Genomic DNA, 21928 nt, shown 5'->3' with positions numbered 1-21928 from the left:
ATTAGCAGCAATTACGATCATTTTTTTTCAATTTCCAGTGCGAATCAAAATAGGGATTTTATATATTTATATATAGGATATTCTTTGTTGCTATAAAAGTGATATCGTTGCATTTTTTAAAAGAAAATCCTGTTTATTTTTAGTGTTGCCAAAAAAAACCTGTAACGGAAATACAAGCAACATAAATAGATCCTGTCTTGAAAGCAGCAAAACTAAATTCCTGCATGTACTCCAAGTTTGACAAAATCGATTCAGTAATTTTTCCCTTAAGAGATGAAGCAAAAGCTATTTAACGAAAACGAATCGAATTCATCCCATTTTACCTACTTAGTTGATGGGGAAATTCTAACTGTAATCTCCAAATGACGTCCTGTTATTCTATTTTTTCCAAGAAATAATAACAAATGGCAAAATTATGATAAGAAACTAGCCGTTTCATGTTTCATAAAAAACTCCAATATCACCAATCCAAAAAAATTCTCTCAATGATTTCACAATATGCAGTAATAAAATTCACATCCTCTTGGTTTTTCTATTTAACTTTTGAACACAATATTAACATAATGGTCAAAAATGGAATTACATTTTCAAAGATATTTTTGGCGTCCTCGTCAGCCATTGAATTGTCGAAGCTCATAGAACCTGAAGTATTCAAAATTGGATTTTAAATATAATTTAAAACTAACATAGGTCTTGAACGGTCCAATTCTCCACCTGATCATTTAAAATTGTGTTGTTGGAATCGACAATAGTAATTATAGGTATCTGTCTACGGGAAATTATTTTTTTTTCTAAATTAAAGACCAACAATATGCAAAAGCTGCTAGCAGAATTAATGGAGAGAAAGGTAATTCAATATTTGGCAACAAGGGACGAAAAATGCTATAAAAAATACTATGGTCGGTTCAACTAACAAGTACTAAATACGGAAACTGCAGGATCTGTACCATAAGATAATTTCTCAAACAGTGGGGTTTAAAATTCAAGAACGCGATTACGTCCTCTAGAAATTAAAAAAATTAAAATAATTTCTGGCCTTTTTTCTTCTTCTTCTTGTCTTACAGGGACGCATTGTTTTTCTATCGCGCTCTTACGTACCGTTATGGAAGTTTCTCAAAATTGGAATTGTATTGTAAATTTACCGTGTATAAAGTGCTTTTGCACTAAGCTTTCGATGTGACTTCGAAGTCATTTCAAACTTTGCAAACTTAACAGTAATAACGATTTCCAATGATATTTTTTAAATTTCTGGCGCACCCTGTATGATAGACGAAAACTGCCACTCTCTCTCAATACAGTTCAAGCTACGGTTCAAAAGAAATTATCCCCTCATTTACGGTTTTCCGAGAAAATATTTATTTTCTGAAACTATGCAATACGCCGTAATAGTAAATGACGTCATCGCGTCTAGATTGAGCGTGAGAAGTAGAGATTTTCTCATGATTTTTTTCCAAATATCTCGAGCAGCGTGTCTGATAGACGAAAACCGTAAATACAAAAATTGTAGCTCTCGAAGCGGCCTACTGTTTAAATCAATTAGCCATATTTCTCACTAATTTTGATTTACGGCTGTTGATTTACTCCAGAAAAGAACAATTTTCAGGGTCTTTTGGAATTTTGCCCATAATTGAAAAACCCCATACATAAACATTATCTCTCACGTTTCCTTATTGAAGAATTTTGTCGGTCGGGTTAATAGTTTTGGAGATTTTTTTTGTGAGAGCCAAAATAAACCAAAAATGTTTTTAAAATATTTTTCAAAAATACTTCTAAAGTTTAAATGTAAGTATGGACTTCTACTCCCCTGCCAAATCTGAAGTCTTTAGCTGCCAATTTAAGAAACCGACTAGTATTGGGGCTGGTCAATTGGCCACTTCTTAATTGACTAGTAAAGTTCGATCAAAATGTTTTAAATAACATCTTGCAATTGTAGAGTGTTATCTATTATTACCTAATAATATGTATTTTATAATAGATTATTACGCGATTATAAAAGAATACCCCAATACGATACTTAGCAATTCGAGGATTCCCAATAAAATTAGCGTCTCCATTTCCATTTCCTAATATTTTTAAAATATATATTATTCAATTGACCGATTATTAAAACAAAAAAAAATGACCGGTGAGTTGCACAACGCTAACACCTGCTATATTTTTTAATATAATACAAAATATTCCGTACGCCCTGTACAATATTTGAAAACTAGAAATACAAAAGTTTTAGCAGTCCGTGCCCTCGCATGAGGAAGAGACCGACAACTGACACTAGTTATAGTCAATTTTCTTTAAAAGAAAACCCCACTTTTTAGTTTTCTGCAAATTGCCTTCGCACCCTGTATATTTTCAAAAAATTATCGACAATAAACGTTTTTCGCCCTGATTTCGCGTGCGTTTAAGATTTTTTTCGAATATATTTGCCGTTTTTGAGAAATGATTTTTTTCTTGCACCCTTGCCAATGTTGATTTTAAATTTCTTAAATAAATTTTTTTAAATACAGGGTGCGACAAAAAGATAGGCAGGATTTCAAATAGTGGTTCTTCGGTTTGTAAAACCGGCAACACTGTGTACGCACTCGAGTTAGGCAGACAAAAGTATGCGATTTTCAGTTATCGACATGACTTGGAGCGGAGTGCATCGTGCTTTCGTTGTCGAGGAGTGTATTAGAAATGGGGAATCTGTAATAGCGACGCAGCGCACCTTTCGTAATCAGTTTCATGTTTTTCGGCATGGCGCGGTTCCGGATGGAAGAACAATTCGTTGGTGGGTTTTACACTTCAGGGAAACAGGTTCTGTTCTTAACCGAAAATCTACTGGCCGACCAAGGACAGTAAGAACACCGGAAAATGTGATTGCAGTAAGAGTTTCCTTACAACAGTCTTCAAGGCGTTCAGCTCGTAAGCATGCAACTGCTTTGGGAATTTCCGATATAAGTGTTTGAAGAATTTTACACAACTCACTCCAAATGCATCCGTACAAAATGGTGTTAGTGAAGGAATTAAGCGCAAGACATTTTGAAACCCGTACAAATTTATGCCGGGATATTGTTCAAAACATTCCCAGAGGCGCTGTATTCATGTCTAGCGATGAAGCTCACTTTCAGCTGTCGGGTACCGTAAATAAGCAAAATTTCCGTAATTGGTCAGCAAATAGTCCACAGGAACTTCATGAGCGACCTCTTCACAGTCCAAAAGTCACCGTCTGGTGTGCAATCTCGGAGTTCGGCGTGTGGGGTCCTTACTTTTTCGAAGACGATGGAATAACGGTAACAGTCAACGGAGATCGATATTTTGATATGCTTAAATATTTCCTCCGTCCAAAAGTGAACGAATTGAACAACGATCAAAGAGAACATCTTTGGTTCCAGCAGGATGGTTCTACATCGCACACAACGCGTCGTTCACTAAATCTTCTTCAAGAAATGTTCCTAAACAAAGTGGTGTCTTTACGGGGTGATCTTGGCTGGCCACCACGTTCGCCTGATTTGTCGCCTTGCGACTTTTTTCTTTGGGGTTGCCTGAAAGAGAGAGTTTTCACACATCGTCCGCGGACCTTGGAAGAACTAAAGGCAGCCATAAGACAAGAAATTGCCTCCATTGCCCAAGAAATTATCCATCGGGAAATGATGCGTTTCCGCGAGAACTCACAAGAGTGCATCGACAATAATGGCCGTCATTTAAAAGACATCATCTTTAAAAAATAACGTTCCTAAATGGCATAAAATGTACATTTCAAAAATAATTTTTAAAAAATGTTTGCTTTATGTAGTTTGGTTTTTATTAACATCCCAAATAGTACTTATCATTTTGCCGCACCCTGTATATACAATCAATAGCTTCCGCTAGTTTCAACTCAAATTTAGAACACTTATCGTATTTCATAGTGATGTACAAAAAGCAAAAGAAAATCGCGATGTGTTTCGTGGACTATTTAAAAGGGGCCAAATTTTAGCACCCTAGCTGAAGCTCTTCGGAAATTCGCATTTTTATGAAGGGTCAACGGAGAACGGAAAGGCAAAGATAATTTTTGTACCAATGGTCAACCCGTAGGATCTACCCTTGCCAAGCGCGTTTACAAAGGAGGGATTTTACTTTCGCCGTTGGTGGTGTAATTGTTTTTTTTTTTTGGTCGTAGGTCGCCGGAAAGCTCGAGATCCGCGTAGTGCCAAAACCCGACGCTAATCCAGCCCAGATGCGACCGCAGACGCTAGCGTCGGCGACGTCGCCGCTACAGAACGGCGTCCGCGTCTCCGTCGACGACAAGGGCGACAAAAAACCGACGGAACGCACGAAAAGCATCCTGAAGCAGGGCAGCAAAGAGAGGAACGAGGGCGGCGAGGTCATCGGCAGCCCTAGGAGGGAGAACGTAGTTTTCGCCGATAAGCTCGACGATAGACAAGCGAAGGAGCCGAGTCAGGCCGTGGAAAAACCGGCGGTCACGTCACGGGAAACGGACACCGCGAAGGAGGAGACCGAACGGGAGGTGCAGTGCGATATGCCCGTCACCAACGTTGTTACGGCATCTTCTCCCTCGAAACCGGCACAGCGGAAGGCGGACACGGAGTCCAGCAGTACTGAGAACGAGAGCGGGGGCGGCGGAAGTGTACAAGACAAGAGAAAATTTTGCAGGAAGTACTCCAATGGTAAGTGACTCTTCCCGGTTGACCGTCAACAACTCTGTGAGAATTTAGTAAAGTCTGTCTCAATCTTCATCGTGTTGCCTTTCGACGGCCCCCCTTCCCAATAAAACTTTAACGATGTTGTTATGGTCTGTTCACAGATATACGAAAGTGACCAATCGCTTTTGAACGGATTTTCCAAGGGTGGTCATTAACGTACAATGCAACAAGATTTTTTATTATTAATATGATAATTAATTAATTAATAATTACCATAATTAATAATAATAATCTTGTTGCATTGTATGTTAATGACCACCCTTGGATATTCCGTTCAAAAGCAATTGGTCGGTTTCTTGATATCTATGAAGAGACCGTATTGTTATTGGGTAAAGTCGTTAGCAACAATTTTTACATTTTTTTTTCTTACTTGACTGATATATTTCTTTTTTGCGGCAGTGGTGAATTATCGTTTTTGATGTGCGTTTCGAAATAGTTAATTTACGGGAATATAACAATTTCGTATCGAAATCAGTTGTCGCTTGACGTAAAACAGGTTTTGAAAAATATGTATGAAACTTTTAATCAGTAGAAGATCTATTAAACAGCTTTGAAAGAAACTTGTCTACTTACAAAACGGTAATATGGTCTATAAGGGATATTATTAATAGTGGAGAATTTAAGAGAAGGAATAAACAAAGTCATTGTCAAACTCAAGGTATAGACAATAGTGATCAGGGCCAGATAAGAAGGATATATTATGCAACAAATGCGGTAAACGGAATGTGACTCACAAGTGACTTAAAAAGTTTACCGAACGTGTTCCATACTATAGTTAGTTTTTGGGTACATTTTCGCCAAACAACACGAATACATTCACTGATATGAACGTCAGAGTTGACAAACGTCAAAATTCAAAGCGTGGGAAATATCTCCGAAAACATCCGATTACTCCCAAACCCGTGCGGTATAATCCCGGAAATGTCCGAAGTGGCTCGGATCCGTGGGAAACGAAACGGAAATTTAATAACATTATACCAACCTTAATAAACAAAAATGTTGTTATTATTATCAAAACCCTGGCGAGTCCGCACTAGATGAAGATTGAGACAGATTTGTCATGAGTAGAGACTCAAAGTCGGTTAAATTAGCAAACTAGTTGCATTTTTACCACAGATTTCGATGATGGAAACAGAAACACCGTTGATTGTAGGGTTTAGGAAAAAATAGTAAATCGTCGACAAAACAAAAAAAATGAAAATAACCGAATTGTCAGTACATTTCCCTTTTGGACTAGATTGGCGAGAGTGGTTCCGAAACAAAACTCTATTTTCCTTTTATTTTTTTATTTGAGCTTAAGAATCATGGTAATAATAAAATATGAAAACCTAATTAATTTATGGTTAGCTAAAGTTCTGGATAAAATTAACGCAATATCATAAATTGGACAAATTTTTGATGCTATTTTTTTCTGAATCTATGATCCTACTAATATATTTGAAGGTGTGTCTAATAGTTATCCAACACGTGCAAAAAATGTTATAAGAGTTCCAAAGCACAGACTTGTTACATCAGATAAAAATTCTTTAAACATTAACTTGTACAATATGCTGCCAGATAGGTACAGACATATGGCTTTTGAGGTGGTCAAAACAAATATGGCTTATTGAAAATTGTTTGTATAGTGTGGACGAGTATTCCATCAAAATAAAAAAAACTAAATTAAAATCTTTGGCTTACTGAAATGTGTGAAGGTCATAGCATACTATCTTGCACTTTCTGTACGATTTTTATACTCCGTGTTAGTGTTGTTATTGTTCACTACTGTGTTATTTATAAAATACGTTTTTTTTTAAACCTTTATACTTTTTACATTTTGTTTTTGTATTTTACCTTATATTGACAGGCTGTAATTGCATTGTTAGTGTAGAATATGTGGTTAATAAAATTCTAAAACTCTGTGCGCAGGTTCGAACTTAAACTTTGAGCCGGTAGAGGCGCTGATGCGCAGCCAGTCGCTGAAGACGGTATCAAACAAGGCGGTCGAGTCGCTGAAAGGCGGCAGCACAGTCGCCGGCGATTCGAGATCGGACAGCAGCTCGGTGACCACGAACACCAACCGGGCCCAGTCCGAGACCGCCGCCCCCGTCCGCGACGGCGGCAAAACCGGTCGCGACATCTACCGTCCGTCTCAAGTTGAGCGGGACAAATCGCCGCGACGCAAGCGCTGCTCGCCCGGCATCGACTTGGCTACGAATCCCAACGTCACTTACGTGTCAAACGCAAGCATTCCAGATTTAAGGTGAGCCCGTTTAGCACTTTTGTACTACACAGTGCGTATTCCCGTTTTTGCCAAATTGAAAAGTTCGCCGCCTTACATGTTTAAGACGCGGTCGCGAGTTGCTTTTGGTTTCGTTTCGTCGTCTCGTGTCATTTATTTTTCACGTCGCACTGCGGGTAGATCTTTCAAATTAGCCACCCAAAACTGGGAAAATCCGAATGCTCCGAATTCACGAAATTTGTATTGCGGATCGGTCTCTCATAATGGGCACACTAAATGCGTCTCGTCAGTTTCTAGATATAATTTTTTGGTATGGTTTTTTTTTTCAATATATTAATGTGCTTTTTATAAAACTTCTGAGTTCCTCCTGCGTTGGTTTTTGTTGAGTCGAACTAGCCAACGTTTCGCCAATCATCCTGTTGGCTTCTTCAGAGCTTAAAAAATCAAAACCCCCCTAAATCTAATATTGCAAAGCATGAACGCGTCGCCCTAAAATCTCTAAAATCTAATCCCGACGTCGTAATCCTAAAAGCAGACAAAGGAAATGCTACGGTGGGCATGAACACAAATGAATATCAGGAATCTGTCTCCCCTCATGATTCTAAAATTCCTCGTCTCTACCGACTCCCAAAGATTCACAAACCAGGATTTCCCCTTCGACCTATTGTCAGCACCATTGATTCTCCAACATATTCTCTAGCAAAATATCTAGCTTCCTTAATGAAACCCTTTCCAGGGAAAACTGACAGTTTCGTACTTAAATCGTTTTACTTCATTGAATAAATAAAAAGCATACACAGGATTAGTTTGTTTCGACGTAATTCCTATTCCTGAAACTCTCACCGTCATTTCAGATTCCGAAAATCTGGAACCCAACCTTCTCACCTTAATTAAAAAATGCTTGTCTGGAACATATTTTTCTTATAACGGTCAAATTTTTGAACAAACGTCGGGAACAGCTATGGGTTCTCCTCTATCACCAGTCATCGCGAGTATATATATGGAAGGTTTTCTTAGATATTTAAACTCTATACACCCTAACATACGTAACATTCTTAGATATTCTTATCAATAGGAAATCAATAGGAAAACATTGGGTTATTCTATTTACAGAAAACCTAATAAAATATCAACTAGGCTCAAAGAACATGAACGAGCCTTAAGGTTAAGACAAATAAACTCATCAGCAATTGCCGAACGCAATCACGAAACCGGACCAAATTTTATTCGATAAAACTAAAATGCTTGCATGTAGTCTGTAGTCAATTTTTCTACCAACGAAAAATTCGAGAGTCTACAAAAATATGTAAGCAACGTAACAATCAGCAAACCGCAACTCAGGTCACCAATATTAGAATTAGGCATCCGAGACGGTGTTTACGCCCCTCATTTAGCTCCGCCCCCCTAAAACAATCTAAATATACAGAGTCAGTGATGCAAGTCAGTTTCAGTCAATCTCTGAAGAAGCCAACTGGATAATTGGCGAAACGCTAGCTAGTTCGACTCAATAAAAACCGACGCAGAAGGAATCCAGAAGTTTTATAAAAAGTATTACAGTAGCCTGTGCAAGTTTCTTTGAAAAATTATATTAATTACATTAATTTTTTTTTTCTTCTTTTCATGTCCGTGTCCTCATTGAATATTGGCGCACTTCACTTTTGAAACCATTTCCGTAAGTTCCGAAGCCACGATATTCGCCTGCATCCAGGCCCACATCTGCCCTCTATTTTTCATTGCATAATTAAATGTAGTGCATTATATCGACCTGGGTGACTCGTTAAATTTGCAAGGTATTTTTAGCTTTCTGGTTTTTATGATTTGTTGGACTATTTCCATTCAGTTTAAGCGATGTAGGAAGTTCCTCATTACTGACTCTATTCGTCTAGCTTATGCGCAGCAATCTGCGGTATTACTCTCCTTCCAAAGGTTTCTTTAACCGAGTCCCTGTAAGTATCCAGTTTTCCATTACGTAGCGAGTCATAGTTTTAATTGAATGTTCCGGATACTTAGAAAACACCACGTTAGCCTTCTATGATTTTGATTTCTTTGCTCACATCCTAGTTGGTGTTAATGTTAGAGCCAAGATAAGTGATACTATCGACTCGTTCAAGCTGCCCATGTTATTGACTAGCACCTGCACTTGGTCCGTACTATTAGCTAACAGATGATGGAATATCCCAAGGTATCAAAGTTCACTCAATTCACTTTGATACCGTCACGGAGTGCTTTAAGTGGTTCTCTGACGATGTGTTCAGAGTATAGATTTAAAAGCAGTGGTGACAAGATGCGCCGTCGTCTTACTTCTGTTTGTTTTGTTTTCTCCAGAATCTCAGTTTACCCTGTTAGACTCTGCCGAACGCGTTTTCGAAATCAATGAAACAAATTTAAACAGGATGACTGACATCTCTGCATCTTCGGACGAGGACTTTTATGCCAAATAGTGATTACGTGCGAAGTTTACCAAGTTACAAGAGTATAAAAATGCCTGCCAAGATTTGCCTATTGATTTCATATGTGAGGCTTTAATTTTGGAAACCTTTTTTATGCAAAATATTCGTTTCATATGCGGGACGATCTGTTCCAAATGCGTCAAAAAGCGATTTTTAAGAACGGTATGCACATTTACTTGAATCGAATATACTGTTTCTCAATATTTTAAAATTGGTCACAAATACAAAGCTATGTATATGTAAATGCGGTTTGGACCAAAATGATAATGTAATAATTTAACTATTGGTTAAATTATATCTATCTCAATGATTATTTTTCTCCAAATATGTATAAAATTGAACCATTGAAATTTTGAGTGCTAAATTAAGAGGTTTACCCACGGTGCGTCATAGCTTCATCTAACGCTTGAGTACTAACGTCGCCTTTGGGGTTAATAATAATTGTGACTTAATTGTGACACCATATTTTTATAACATACTTTCTACGTGTTATTATTGCACCCTGGCGGCAACAAACCGCATTCGGGCAATTACCATTATTGTTAAGAAGATAAGAAAGCGACACTTCCCGCTAGCGCTGTCCATTTTCCACGGCACTCTTCGGTGGCACTTTTTGGCACTCGGTGGCCTTTCGTGGCCTTTGATAATCTAACCGCAACAACGACAAAATGGAGTGTACCTTCTTGTCTTTGTTAACGTTATAACGTTAAAGAAGTTCCGGAGAATTTGCAAGGAATTACGTTAAACCTCGGTTACGTTTTACCCCCTTGGTAAACAAAATCGGAGGTAGTTTTTGTTTTTTTATTAGCAATTCGTTACAAAATTTTGGAATAAAATTTATATCTTTCAAAATAAGAAGTCTACGATTGTGGCTTTTATTAGGAGAGACATGGTATATAGAGGGATTTACGGCAGGACGGTGGGTTAGAAGTTTACGGTACGGTACATTTTGTGCGCCCTTATGTATTACAGGGTGATCTTGTCTACACAAAACTATTTCACGCCACCTTCGTAAACTGTAGCCAAAATTTCAACCCTGTACAAACTCAAATGCGGCCGTAATAAAGATTTAATTGTTCTTTTCTTCTGTTTTGTACAAAGGATAGCGAAAAGAATTACTTTGTCAAAGACCGCTGAAAATGGGCACAGCGATGTATTTATACAAAAAATCGTGATGGCGGGACAGAACATTCATTAATGCCATTTAAAATATCCAAGGCGCGAAGATGAAACATCTTCGTTCATGTAAACGACTAAATTTCCAGAACGATCCTACTCGGCGTTCACCATAAACGTTTAACATAGCGTCCATCGTGATTAACCCTCTTTGTATAGGTAATTATTGTAAGAAAGTTAAAATCCAATGTGGTGCATTTAAACTAATTTTGACACCTTACATCGTAACACTCACCGTTGCGGTAGTACCCGATAGGGGGCACGCGAACGCCGTTCGAGAGTATATACCACAGACGTCCAACTAAAAGAGGTCGCATCAATCATTCATAAAATTATTATTATTAAGGGATGGGTGGTGTGAAGAGTGTTGTGTGTGTTATATTATAAACAGTTAAATTAAACAAACTAGACACAATGTAACAGGTAATAAAATACACAGAACAAGAAAAAAAGATACTCCCGCTGGTACAACCGATGTCGCACGAAATTAGTAAACCATCGTCTTACTTAATAAATAAAATTTTTGAAACAGGGGACTTCCCTGAGGAATTAAAATATTTATTGTAAAACAACTATTTAAAAAAGGCTTGGACCAGAAATGTAGCGCTTTTCCAACCGACCCCGTGATTAACTTTACCTACCGCACCCCTTATAGATCACCCTGTAGAGCAGACCCTTATCCGTAACCATTCCAGGACTGTCCTAGGAATTTATCTACCTACGCTAACAAGCGGGATATAAGTATTTTTTCACTCTTTTTTGCCGGGCAAATCTTGAAACATGTACATAAAAAATATAGTACAAAGTAACAATTTATTACGTTTTATTAAATATTAAATGTAATAATAAGTGTCAGTCACTTAAAAAATCGTCACTACCACTACTGTTCTCACCTAGCTCAATGATTAACTCCGCCACTAATCGTTCTCGATAAATATTTTCTTCTTTTATTACTCGTTTTTCAGTTATACCAGCTTTGTACTGATATTTTAGCTAAAGTCTGTTCATAGATATAAGAAAATGACTAACTGATACGAATTAAGGAAAGACTCGGGCAAGCTGTAAGAATGAAATATGGCCGAACAGGTCCGTACTTTGCTTAGAATTTATTTATTTGGGGTTTTGTTAGGAAAGATACTAAACAATATTTATTTATTTATTTATCTATTTATGTTTAAATCTAAAATAAAATTACAAATTATTTTTATTACCTACTAAAATTACTTAAAATTATTCACATAATATATCAGTATCACTATCGCTATCATCGCTTGTTCTAATTATAATTTGTTCTATGTTATTTGCAATATGGATATACGATTGTTCTGCTTTTTCTATATATTTAACAGAATTTGTCCAACTTGGATATGTAATGTAGGCACTCTTTGTTCCTTGTATAACTGGTAAATTTTACACCATATTATATCTTGATCACTTTCATCTACACTCGAGAAAATGTCAGCATCGCTTCTTTTTTTTCTCGCTGAAATGGGATTATTCACAATTTTCCATACAATTGATGTTGGAATTTTCGTCAATGTGGCCGTTTCTTCTAAAGATGCTTGCTTGCTGGCATCACGTTCAATGAGAGTCAAATAAACATTGTTTATAACTTCCTTAGTCTCAATAGAATAGTGTTTTATACATTTGGGCGGGAGCATCTCCTGAGATACACTAGACACTAGACGTTTCAATACACGCTGTATTACACACGAAATAAGAATGATTACTAATAAACTTAAATTAAGTAGAATATCAAACCAAAGAATATTAAACACAGGTAATTATAAAATTATTTTCTATTACGGGCCACAATTTTACCTGAATTTAAATTCCGAAACTTTAGATAATAATCTTGTTACATTGTATGTTAATGGACCACCCTTATCTATGAACAAACCATACTTTGCCGAATTACATTTATGGTACTATCACTAAATTTTGTTTAGTAAGGTAACTAGAGTACAAGTACTTACCCATACCCTTTGAACTATCCAGTGAAAACAGCCTCGTAGGCTCGAAGCTCGAGAATCAGGTACATAAATACTTACTGGAAGAATCCCTTCGTATTATATATGAACATATTGCAACTTAGATTAAACTCTTAAGAACGATACATATCACTTGATGTTAAAATAAACGCTTCTACTGATTCGAAAATACTCCTCAGCATCAATGCTTAATCAAATTTAAAACGGTCTATTTACGTTTCAAATAAAAATTTCAAGTTTCTATAAATATTTGTTACGGTCCGTCTCAGGCAAGACCTACTTGATGCAGAATAAACATCTGTTGGGATGGATTTTTACTCGGCCCTGCGAAGGTCGCTAAAATACCACCAACACCAAACACCAAAAAATTTTGGAACGGGGAGGAGTACTGCATACCGGAAAAAATTGGAAAATGTGCAAAATTATTTCCTGAACAACTAGAAATAAGTCTTCTGTACAGCTTTTCAGGGAATCGAAATGTTTTTGAGCTATTTTTTAAAACAACAGTTATTACAAAATTTAAATCATTCTTACAATACATTCATTATAATTTCTTATAAGGCATAATCTTAACAAATTCCCTGCCCGCCACATGTCTGGTACCCCTTTAGTTTTTCTTGTGCAAGAAGTATACTATGAAAAAAAGTATTACAAATATATCCAACAAAAGTTTTTTTTATATTTTTTTAAAGAAAAAAAGCGATTTTTTTTACAAAGTTGTGTATTTTTGTTACAAAAGTATAATGTAAAACAGAACAGAAAGAAAATATTATTTTGTACTGTTACTGAGTTAGACAAAGACCTGGACCGCCCGAACATTGAGGACAGTAGTAGACAGAATCCTTTCTCTGGCCATTGCCCCAAGAAAGACAGCATCTTCTTCTTTTCGCCTTTCCATTCTCTCCTTTTGGACAATACTCTGGGAGGTGCTGGAGGATCATCTCAGGCACTGGATCTGGAGGTTTGGGTCTAAGCAGTTTTTTAATGACCTCCAACCTAAAGTCATAGAAGTTTTTACGATCTCCGATGTTTTTTATACAACTGCTGTGAATTTAGCAACATTATTTGAAACATATGGATGGCTAGTTTCTTGTGCCAAATGAGAGTTTTGTGCTTACAGGAGTAATAAGATAACATTTGATCAAAATGATCAACACCTGCCATAAATTTGTTGTATTCGTTAATTATCTGTGGTTTCATCACTAATTGACCGCGTTGTGTGCGAACCTCTTCCAGCTGACCGCTAAATTCACTAGAAATGGCTAACATTTCTGTCCAACTCCCAGGTATTTTTTTAGCAGAGACAGTACGACGTTTTTATAGTCTTTTTTCCAGTAGTCGTTAATCCTATTCATCCGAATTATTCCCATATGAAATAAAATCCCAAGGAATACTTTTATTTCGTCAAGAGTTATATCATTCCAACTACTAATCCTTGATTGTTCTCTTTCGCTCCTGGCAAACAATTCGACAGCAAGCGCATTGGCTTTGTTACATAGAGACGCGTAAAACTCTTTTGTGGCTAACAATTCAAAATAATGATTTGACTCTGTTCTCTTGGGATCATCTTCGCTGTCATTTAGAAATGGATCATCTTCATATTCATCTAATTCTGAATCACTTTCCGGAACTTCCTCATCACCTGATTAGTTTCCCAAAATTTAACGAATTTCCGCATCTGTTAACTTTTTTGCTATATACGGGTTGTATTTATTCCGTTTTGTGACAGGCTGAGCATTCTCTTTAGAAGCTCTAGGATTTTGAACCATATCACACTGTAACATAACAAGACATATAATAACGTTTTCAACTGTGTGTGCGCCATGTGCCCAGCAACGCACCTGGCGCGGTTAGCGATATGATTTCATAACCAAAACATAATTTTACTTTTATATTTGAGCAAAACGATACATAACTTTGTAGTTTTTATCTATTGAAAACATATACATTAGTTTATAAATAACTGTGATACAAAACTTACCTTTTAAACAGCAACAACACAAATGTTAGCGTAAAAAACGCAGAACTCTTTAAAAACACGTGGTGTCCTTGAACCAACCCACTGATACTGTTAACATCCTGAATGCCCCACCACACGTTTAGACAAATCCAGCCATGCCTGCGAAAGTAGTTGACTTTGAATACAAACGGGTATAGAACTAACCAATAAATAGCCTAATAAATATAAATGCTTAAGTATAAAAAAGTAAACGAATTATTAGAATAAAAGTAAAAGAGTAAGTAAAAAAAAAAAATCGAAAATAAAAAGTCTGAGGTTTGTTTTCAATATCAATATCAGAAATTTCTAGAAACCTTTAACAGCTTCATTAGTCACTTTCTGCAATTTGGGGCAGGGTAAATTTATGAAATGTGATCCCGTACAGCGTAAGGGTTTTATGGAGAATATTCATTTTTTAAATTTTTATTGATATACCTATATGTTTTTGATAATTATGTTGTTTACTGGATAAATATGTATTATTATTATTATTATTATTATTATTATTATTATTATTATTTGCTTACATACCTATAAAATGACACTTGGGAAGTCAAACTGCCAAGGTCTTTCAAAACTCCACAGTATTGCGGTTTTTTCGCCATAAGTCTTTGTATAAGCAATATCCCAAAAACCACCCTTTCACTTTTTTCGGAAAAAATAAGGAAGAGCAGACGTACGTGAAATCGAGGTAATAAAAAGATATTTCTTACAAACCGTATCGCTATTCGTTATTTTATGGGTAATGAAATATTAGCAGGATATTTTATTAAAGTATATTAAATCAAATTTCTAATTTTCCTATTATTTTGAGTATTGGTGAAAAAAAAAACTGCCGATGTTCAGAACTGGCAACATTGTCACAGTCTATCAGATATTTGCATCACGTGAAGATGAAAACGATGCCATCTCTCTTGACTATATATATCTATGGTATATACCTCGCGGTTATTAATTCGGTGGTTGGTATTCAGGGAAAAGAGGTCGATAGCGAACGGTCTTAGTCCCGGTATAGACGAGCAGTCGGAGTACTTTGACGCGACGGAAAACCCGATGACAAAAGACAAGCGCCCGGAGCAGGACGACGAGGACAGCGGCGTCGACAACGCCAGTCAAATTTTGCGAGAATTGTCGGTAAGATGACAAACCGGCTCACTTTTATAGGGTCGCGAATATTAAAAGTAATTTGGGCCGTCAACCTGTAAATACACAATTCGGTTCCACGACGTCATCGATTGCGTCACGTTTTTCAACCGGAACGAACTAAAATATCGGATATTGAATTTAGTAATTCGATTACGATTAACGACAGAAAAGAATCTTCTCTATATCCATAAAATCAACGAGTAATAACCATACCAACAAAACTAGGGTTAGAATTCCAAGCAACTTTCATCTGGTTACCAGTGACATCTAAAGCTCAACCAATGTCGAAAACTAGAAATGAAAGTGGAAGCGCGGTTGACAGCTCAAATTTGCTGTTACATCGCCATTTTCGGTTTACTAAGGTTTTTTGTTCGATGATCAAGGGTTGATTGAAGACGTGAGATTTTATCGTAACCAAAAACTTATGGAAAGCCGCCCATAATCACGTATACAGTGTATGCATTATTCGTTGTTATTGCGCAATATTTCAGTTACAATTATATGCGGTTTTTTGGTAAAAGAAATAATTTGTAAAATGTGAGCTGAGATTATGTTTATGTTAGTTTAAATGGAACTTGATAACCTTGTTAAGATGAACAAAATTATGATAGAAGTATATTTTGTAAAATAACAAAATATATGTTTATTTAAAATAATATATTAAGACATTATACCTTTTTCGATGAGCTTATAAAAGCGAAATCAAATATATACATGATGTTCCATTCAACTTCACTCACAATCTGAGGACGCCGCTGAATTATACTTAAATTGCCACAAGTTCCGTTTCTTTCTATATCTCAAGAATTCAGGTCTAGCGCAGTAATAATTAAAATTAGCTTACTGCATATATTCGTAACATTCGTACATTAATTTAGAACACGGAATATCATATTAAACAAAAAATTCAGAATGTATTTTTCAACACTCATACAGTGAATGGTTAAAATATGGAACAAATTCATTGAAAAATCAGGTATTGGATTTCAAGAAAAAAGCACACTCAGTCATAATTTTTTCATGCGCACTTTTTGAAGTAAATAAAACAAACATATATAGGGTTGGTCAAAAAGTATGTAGATGTAGATATCAAGTTTTTTTTTTAATTGAACACCATTTTTTTAAATCCATTTTAGAATTCTGTGTCAATACTGTAATAAAAAACATATCAAAGAATACATTTTATTACGGGTCGAAAATGCCTACCATTAACTTCTTGACAGTATGCTATGCCCCCCCCCCCCCCAAAAAAAATATTACTCAGGATATTTCCAATTATTTTCCTTATTTCGTATCTAATTCTAAATTGTAAATCGTCTAGTTTCTCCTTATGTACTTTTGATTTTAAATGTCTCCTGAGGAAACAGCAGATCCTACAAGCCATTCTATTGATCCCCTTCTACCACTGTCCGGGAAATACCGTATTTAAATATTTACCTGCTTATTGAGCAAAATGGGGCGGAAAACCAAAAAGCTGTTCGTTGGCTAACATCATTATTTGGAGCTACTTCAGAAGGTGCGCGATGGGGATTAACCTCAACTTTTAATAAAATGTTGTGTTCTTGGACGACCTTTCTTTTTTTTTTCCTGAATGTTAATTACTGTGGATCTTGTAATGGGTCTTTCTGGATATTTTGCATTAAATTACAAACTTCTTCATGAGTTCTCGTTTTGTCTCCATATCCAATAAAAATTACAATTTCGATTCTATTGGTTTCTTTCACCTCCTTTACTTTACTGACAAAAATGTAATTGTAACAATTTAAGAACTTTAATGGTATGAGCTACTCACCCTTCTTCTTCTTTTACTTCCGTTGGCCACGACTGCTAGGATCATTCGGCCATAGCTACTCACTCATTTCAAAGTAAAATTTCTGTTTTTAATTTTTTTGCTCATAAAAAGTAAGCGATAGGTGTAAATGAATTATGCGTGTACTTTGACATAGAATTCGAAAATAGATTTTTTAAAAATATGTTCCATAAAAAAAAGGGAACTTGGTATCGGCATCTACTTCTTGAGCCCCCGTGTATATTTTCTGTCTACTGTAAAAATATGCACAAGATGAAGTTATAATGGACTTGTGCAAGCATTTTTCTAGTAATTTAATACCTGATTTTTAAATGAATTTGTGCTACATTTTAGCCTATTGTTGTTCTTGAATAGGTATGGTGGATTCACGCAAGCATCCATTAACATTAACATTAAAATTAAGGAAACAACGGTTCGCACTGGGATTTAGTGAATTAATTATTCATTTGTATATTCATTTGTTTCTTTCTTCTCTTTTTCCAAGGCGAAACTGACTTTCGTGAAGCACAGATTATAAATGAATGAAAAACTAAAAGTTGACTAGCTTTTTAATGTTGATATTAATAAAATGAAAATTTGCAATGACAGAGATCATTAAAAAGGTTGGACAACATAAAGGTTATATCGTAAAGATGAACTACGCTCGTTGGATTCCCGAGAAATAATAAGAGGCTCTACATTGCTTTCCAGGTTATTATCCACTCCCACATTCTTTCTTCGACGCAGTTACTCTATTTTTAACAATCCATTGTTTTTACTCTCTTGTAAGACGGTTTCAACGTCCCTCATTTTAAAAGTGGTGTTATGCCTCGTTACGGACTTGCGCCCATACCAATTCTATGGTGTTCAATTTCCAGTTATATGGCGGAAGCCGAAAGACAAAGTATTCAAATTTACAATCTCCAGTAATTTTTTTTTAGCGTAGCTTTCTGAAATTGCTTCTTATTTAACATAAGGCATGTCAGACCTGTCAGGTATTTTTTCGTATTTCCTTGTGATAGCATTATCCATGACTATACGAGATCCAGGAGGAATGAGGATATAGTCTTTAAAAAGCGTCAGTATTCATGCTTCCATGATAGTCTCCAGTCCGTTTTAATTCAAATTGTTGTAAGCCACCACCGACAAATCTATTTTAGCCAACAACGAACTTGCCAACAACTATAGGAAAGTAACTATATTTCTAATTTTTTAACACTAAGGTGAACTGGACAATCTTCACAGGTCACGCCAATGAAATACGCCTGAGAAAGACCATGAATACTTTTTACAAAACTTGGACATTTAAACTCTATACACCCTAACATACGTTTTACCATTGAGTTGGAAATTAATAATAACCTCCCATTCTTAGATATTCTTATCAATAGAAAATCAGACCTAACATTGGGTCATTGTGTTTGCAGAAAACGTACCCACACAGACCCATGTAATGTATGTAATGTACACATGACCATACGGCCCAAAAATCATCGGTTATCAACTCTCTTGTTTACAGAGCTGTGAAACTATCTCATCCCTAGTCATTGCACCGAGAATTAAAACACCTTACCTCTTCTCTCTAATAATTTCCATATTATAGATATTAAGCGTTCCATCTCAAAATGCACTTCACCACAACCTTCCAATAGCAATGAAACCGAAAGCATCCCACACTTGCCATTGTTGTTCTTCCTTACATTCAAAACATCACTGACCATATATCAAAAGTTCTAAAGAAATATAACGTCAAAACCAGATTTACCACTTGTAGAAAAATCTCTCAGCATCTTCGATCCGTTAAAGACAAAATTCCATTTGAAATGCCAGGAGTTAATAGCATTTCATACATATGCGACTAAAAATACATTGGAGAGACCGGACGAAAAATATCAACTAGGCTCAAAGAACATGAAAGCGCCTTAGGCTAAGACAAATAAACTCATCAGTAGTTGCCGAAACACAATCACGAAATCAATCAAAATTGCATTTAATCAATTCTTCTACCAACCAAAAATCCGAGGGTGTATAGAAATCTATTATCAACCTAACAATCTTAACCGCGACTCAAGTCTTTGCCTGTCACCAGTATGGGAATCAGTTATTCGAGATTATGTTTATACCCCTCATTTAGCTCCGCCTCAAACAATATATAAGCAGGTACAGTTTCAGTCAACCTCTGAAGAAACCAACAGGATGATTGGCGAAACGTTAGCAAGTTCGGTTCAACAAAAACCATAGGTTTTGTAAAAAGTATTACAGTGGCCTGTGGAAGTTTCTTTGAAAAAAAAGGCCATGAAGTTTTACAATTCATTAATGATTGATAACTGTTTCTCGTTACAAAACATAGCATAGTGTTAATGGAAGCTAGCTTGCCTGAATCGACCATTATTGCATATTACGTCCTCACTCACTCTTACATTGTCGTGATAGAAATTTTGTTAATTAAAAAATAGCGGTTACAGGTTGGGCGAAAAAGTTATCTGTTTCTAGACCAGTCCGGGAACGGAGGCGAGTCGTATATCGAAAATACCGGTGTCTGTCGCGGGCGGCCAACGATTGGCCAAATGTATGTCGTGGTCAGGCGACCTCACGCCCGGTCTCAGGCGGCGCAGGCAGGGCGAGAAATACGTCACCGATCCCAGCCAGCTGAAACTCCGGTTCAAGAGGCACTCGAGCGGCGGTAAGTGGTTCGGAATAGGGGGCGGGGACTACGGGCGCCTGGGCTGCTTGCTACTGCCATCATTTAAATTTGTTTTTTTTTTCATTGACATTTAATTTTCGTCCGACATATCGTGTATTTTGAGTATTTATTTGCCGCACATTTTCGTTGTTAGGTTAGGTTGGCGAACGAAGAGACTGACGTTAACTCGTTTTTATGGCCGAATGTTCCACGCGGTCTTGGCCAAAAGAAAACGTGCTTTTAATTTTTTTTTTGCTGACTTGTGTCTTCGGGCCTTCCCGAATTTCTTTTAATTTGAGAAATACTGTTATATATGAAGAAATTTTTTGAAATTATAATCTAAAGCCCGATAGACACGATGCCCTTTTTTCATGTAAATATTGCAACCTCTCTGGTGATATAATGCAAATATAGTCGAAATCACAGAAGATGACTATTAAAAGTGGAAATGTGTATATATAAAAGAAACATATTTCAATTGTTCAACACTAAAAGAAATAAAAACTCAAACCCTCCAGACAGAATGAATCCTGATTCCTCCATCGCAATTCCAGTAATTGCAAAGGAAAGTTTTGTTTCCCGAATATTATTATAAAAAATGTAAAATGCAATCGAAAACAAAATATTTACCATGACTTTTACATATATAAATAATTTACAATTTGTTCATTTCCAAAGCTTCAAGTAAATTTAATTTGTAAGTAAGTAAATGATCAATGTCAGCTTGGACCTGAACTGCCTGATCTTTTGCCCAACTACTTGCAGTCGGTATATAAGGAGAAAATTGTTGCTCTTACAGATATTCATTGGCAATTATTTTTGAGGAAATGCTTAAAATGGACCTAAGTAAGGGCCCTGGTCCTGACCGAATTCCTCCCTTGGTTTGAAAAGCTTGTAGTTTTGTTTTATCCCGCTCCTTTTTTTTTATTAAATCACTTTCCTCTGGCATCTTTCGTGATTTCTGGAAATTAAGTTATTTGAAACCCAACTTTAAAATTGGAAATAAAGCGGACGTCAGTAACGACAGACCCCCATTAAATAACTAACCTAAGCTATATTCCCAAACTTTTCGAAAGGATAGTTGCTGATACATCACGATTATGTTCAGCTTTTGCATAAATAGCTCTCCATTGTCTCGGGTTTCAAACATCAGTGATATTGGAGTAATAATGGACTCCACTTTAGCATTTGTTAGTCACATAGAATAGAATAGAAAAAAAACAACATCAGACTTTAAAAGTATTTCTGATATTAAATTACTGTACTGTTGCCTAGTTAGACGTTTATTAGAATATTACTCAAGAGCCTGGAACCCTCGTTATGCAAGTCATATTCATAGGATTTGAACTACCAAAATTGAGGGTTAGAAGAGATCAGGCAGATCTTTTTAAGCTCATTGATTGATTGATTGTCCCATATTGCTTTCTTCATGGACGCTCTCAGTTTCATCTGGAAATACCAGATTCCTAAATGTATTTTATCGGCCCTCTACTCGCACGTTGTATTTTGCGTCAGGTAATGTAGGTATAAAGGCTATAGTAATTTATTTACTTATTTACTCTTCTATTGTACTAAAAGTATGGAATAAGACTTGTCGTAATAAATGAATTATGATATTCATTTATTGGTTTACTGAAACGTCTTCCTGTTTGGCGTCGCGTCTAGAAGATGGCGGTAAAATACGTTGGCGTGATTCGCGAATTTTTCAGTTTGGCAACACTCGTACGAACGAAATGGCCCCGCCCCTTTGCCTATCCCTTCCGGGTCACCCAAAAACCGATTCCTAACGCAACC

The 21928-nt window shown here is 36.3% G+C and overlaps 1 protein-coding gene across 6 annotated transcripts in view; it reads left to right on the top strand.

Annotated features, from left to right (window-relative positions):
• LOC132705780 (tau-tubulin kinase 1) overlaps window positions 1-21928 on the top strand; it is a 54893-nt gene that overhangs the window by 27670 nt on the left and 5295 nt on the right. For 5 of the 6 annotated variants that reach the window (XM_060676635.1, XM_060676638.1, XM_060676636.1 and 2 more), the window contains exons 12-15: window positions 4136-4643; window positions 6588-6921; window positions 15491-15650; window positions 19945-20134. In XM_060676635.1, the coding sequence (XP_060532618.1) occupies window positions 4136-4643; window positions 6588-6921; window positions 15491-15650; window positions 19945-20134 (1192 nt within the window). The remainder of the gene's footprint in view (window positions 1-4135; window positions 4644-6587; window positions 6922-15490; window positions 15651-19944; window positions 20135-21928) is intronic. The other variant, XM_060676637.1, reaches the window with a different exon arrangement.

The sequence above is a fragment of the Cylas formicarius genome, unplaced genomic scaffold, assembly GCF_029955315.1.
Source record: "Cylas formicarius isolate icCylForm1 unplaced genomic scaffold, icCylForm1.1 PGA_scaffold_8__14_contigs__length_24414737, whole genome shotgun sequence".
Taxonomy (NCBI): Eukaryota; Metazoa; Arthropoda; class Insecta; order Coleoptera; family Brentidae; genus Cylas; species Cylas formicarius.
This window is presented reverse-complemented; position numbering and strand designations above follow the sequence as displayed.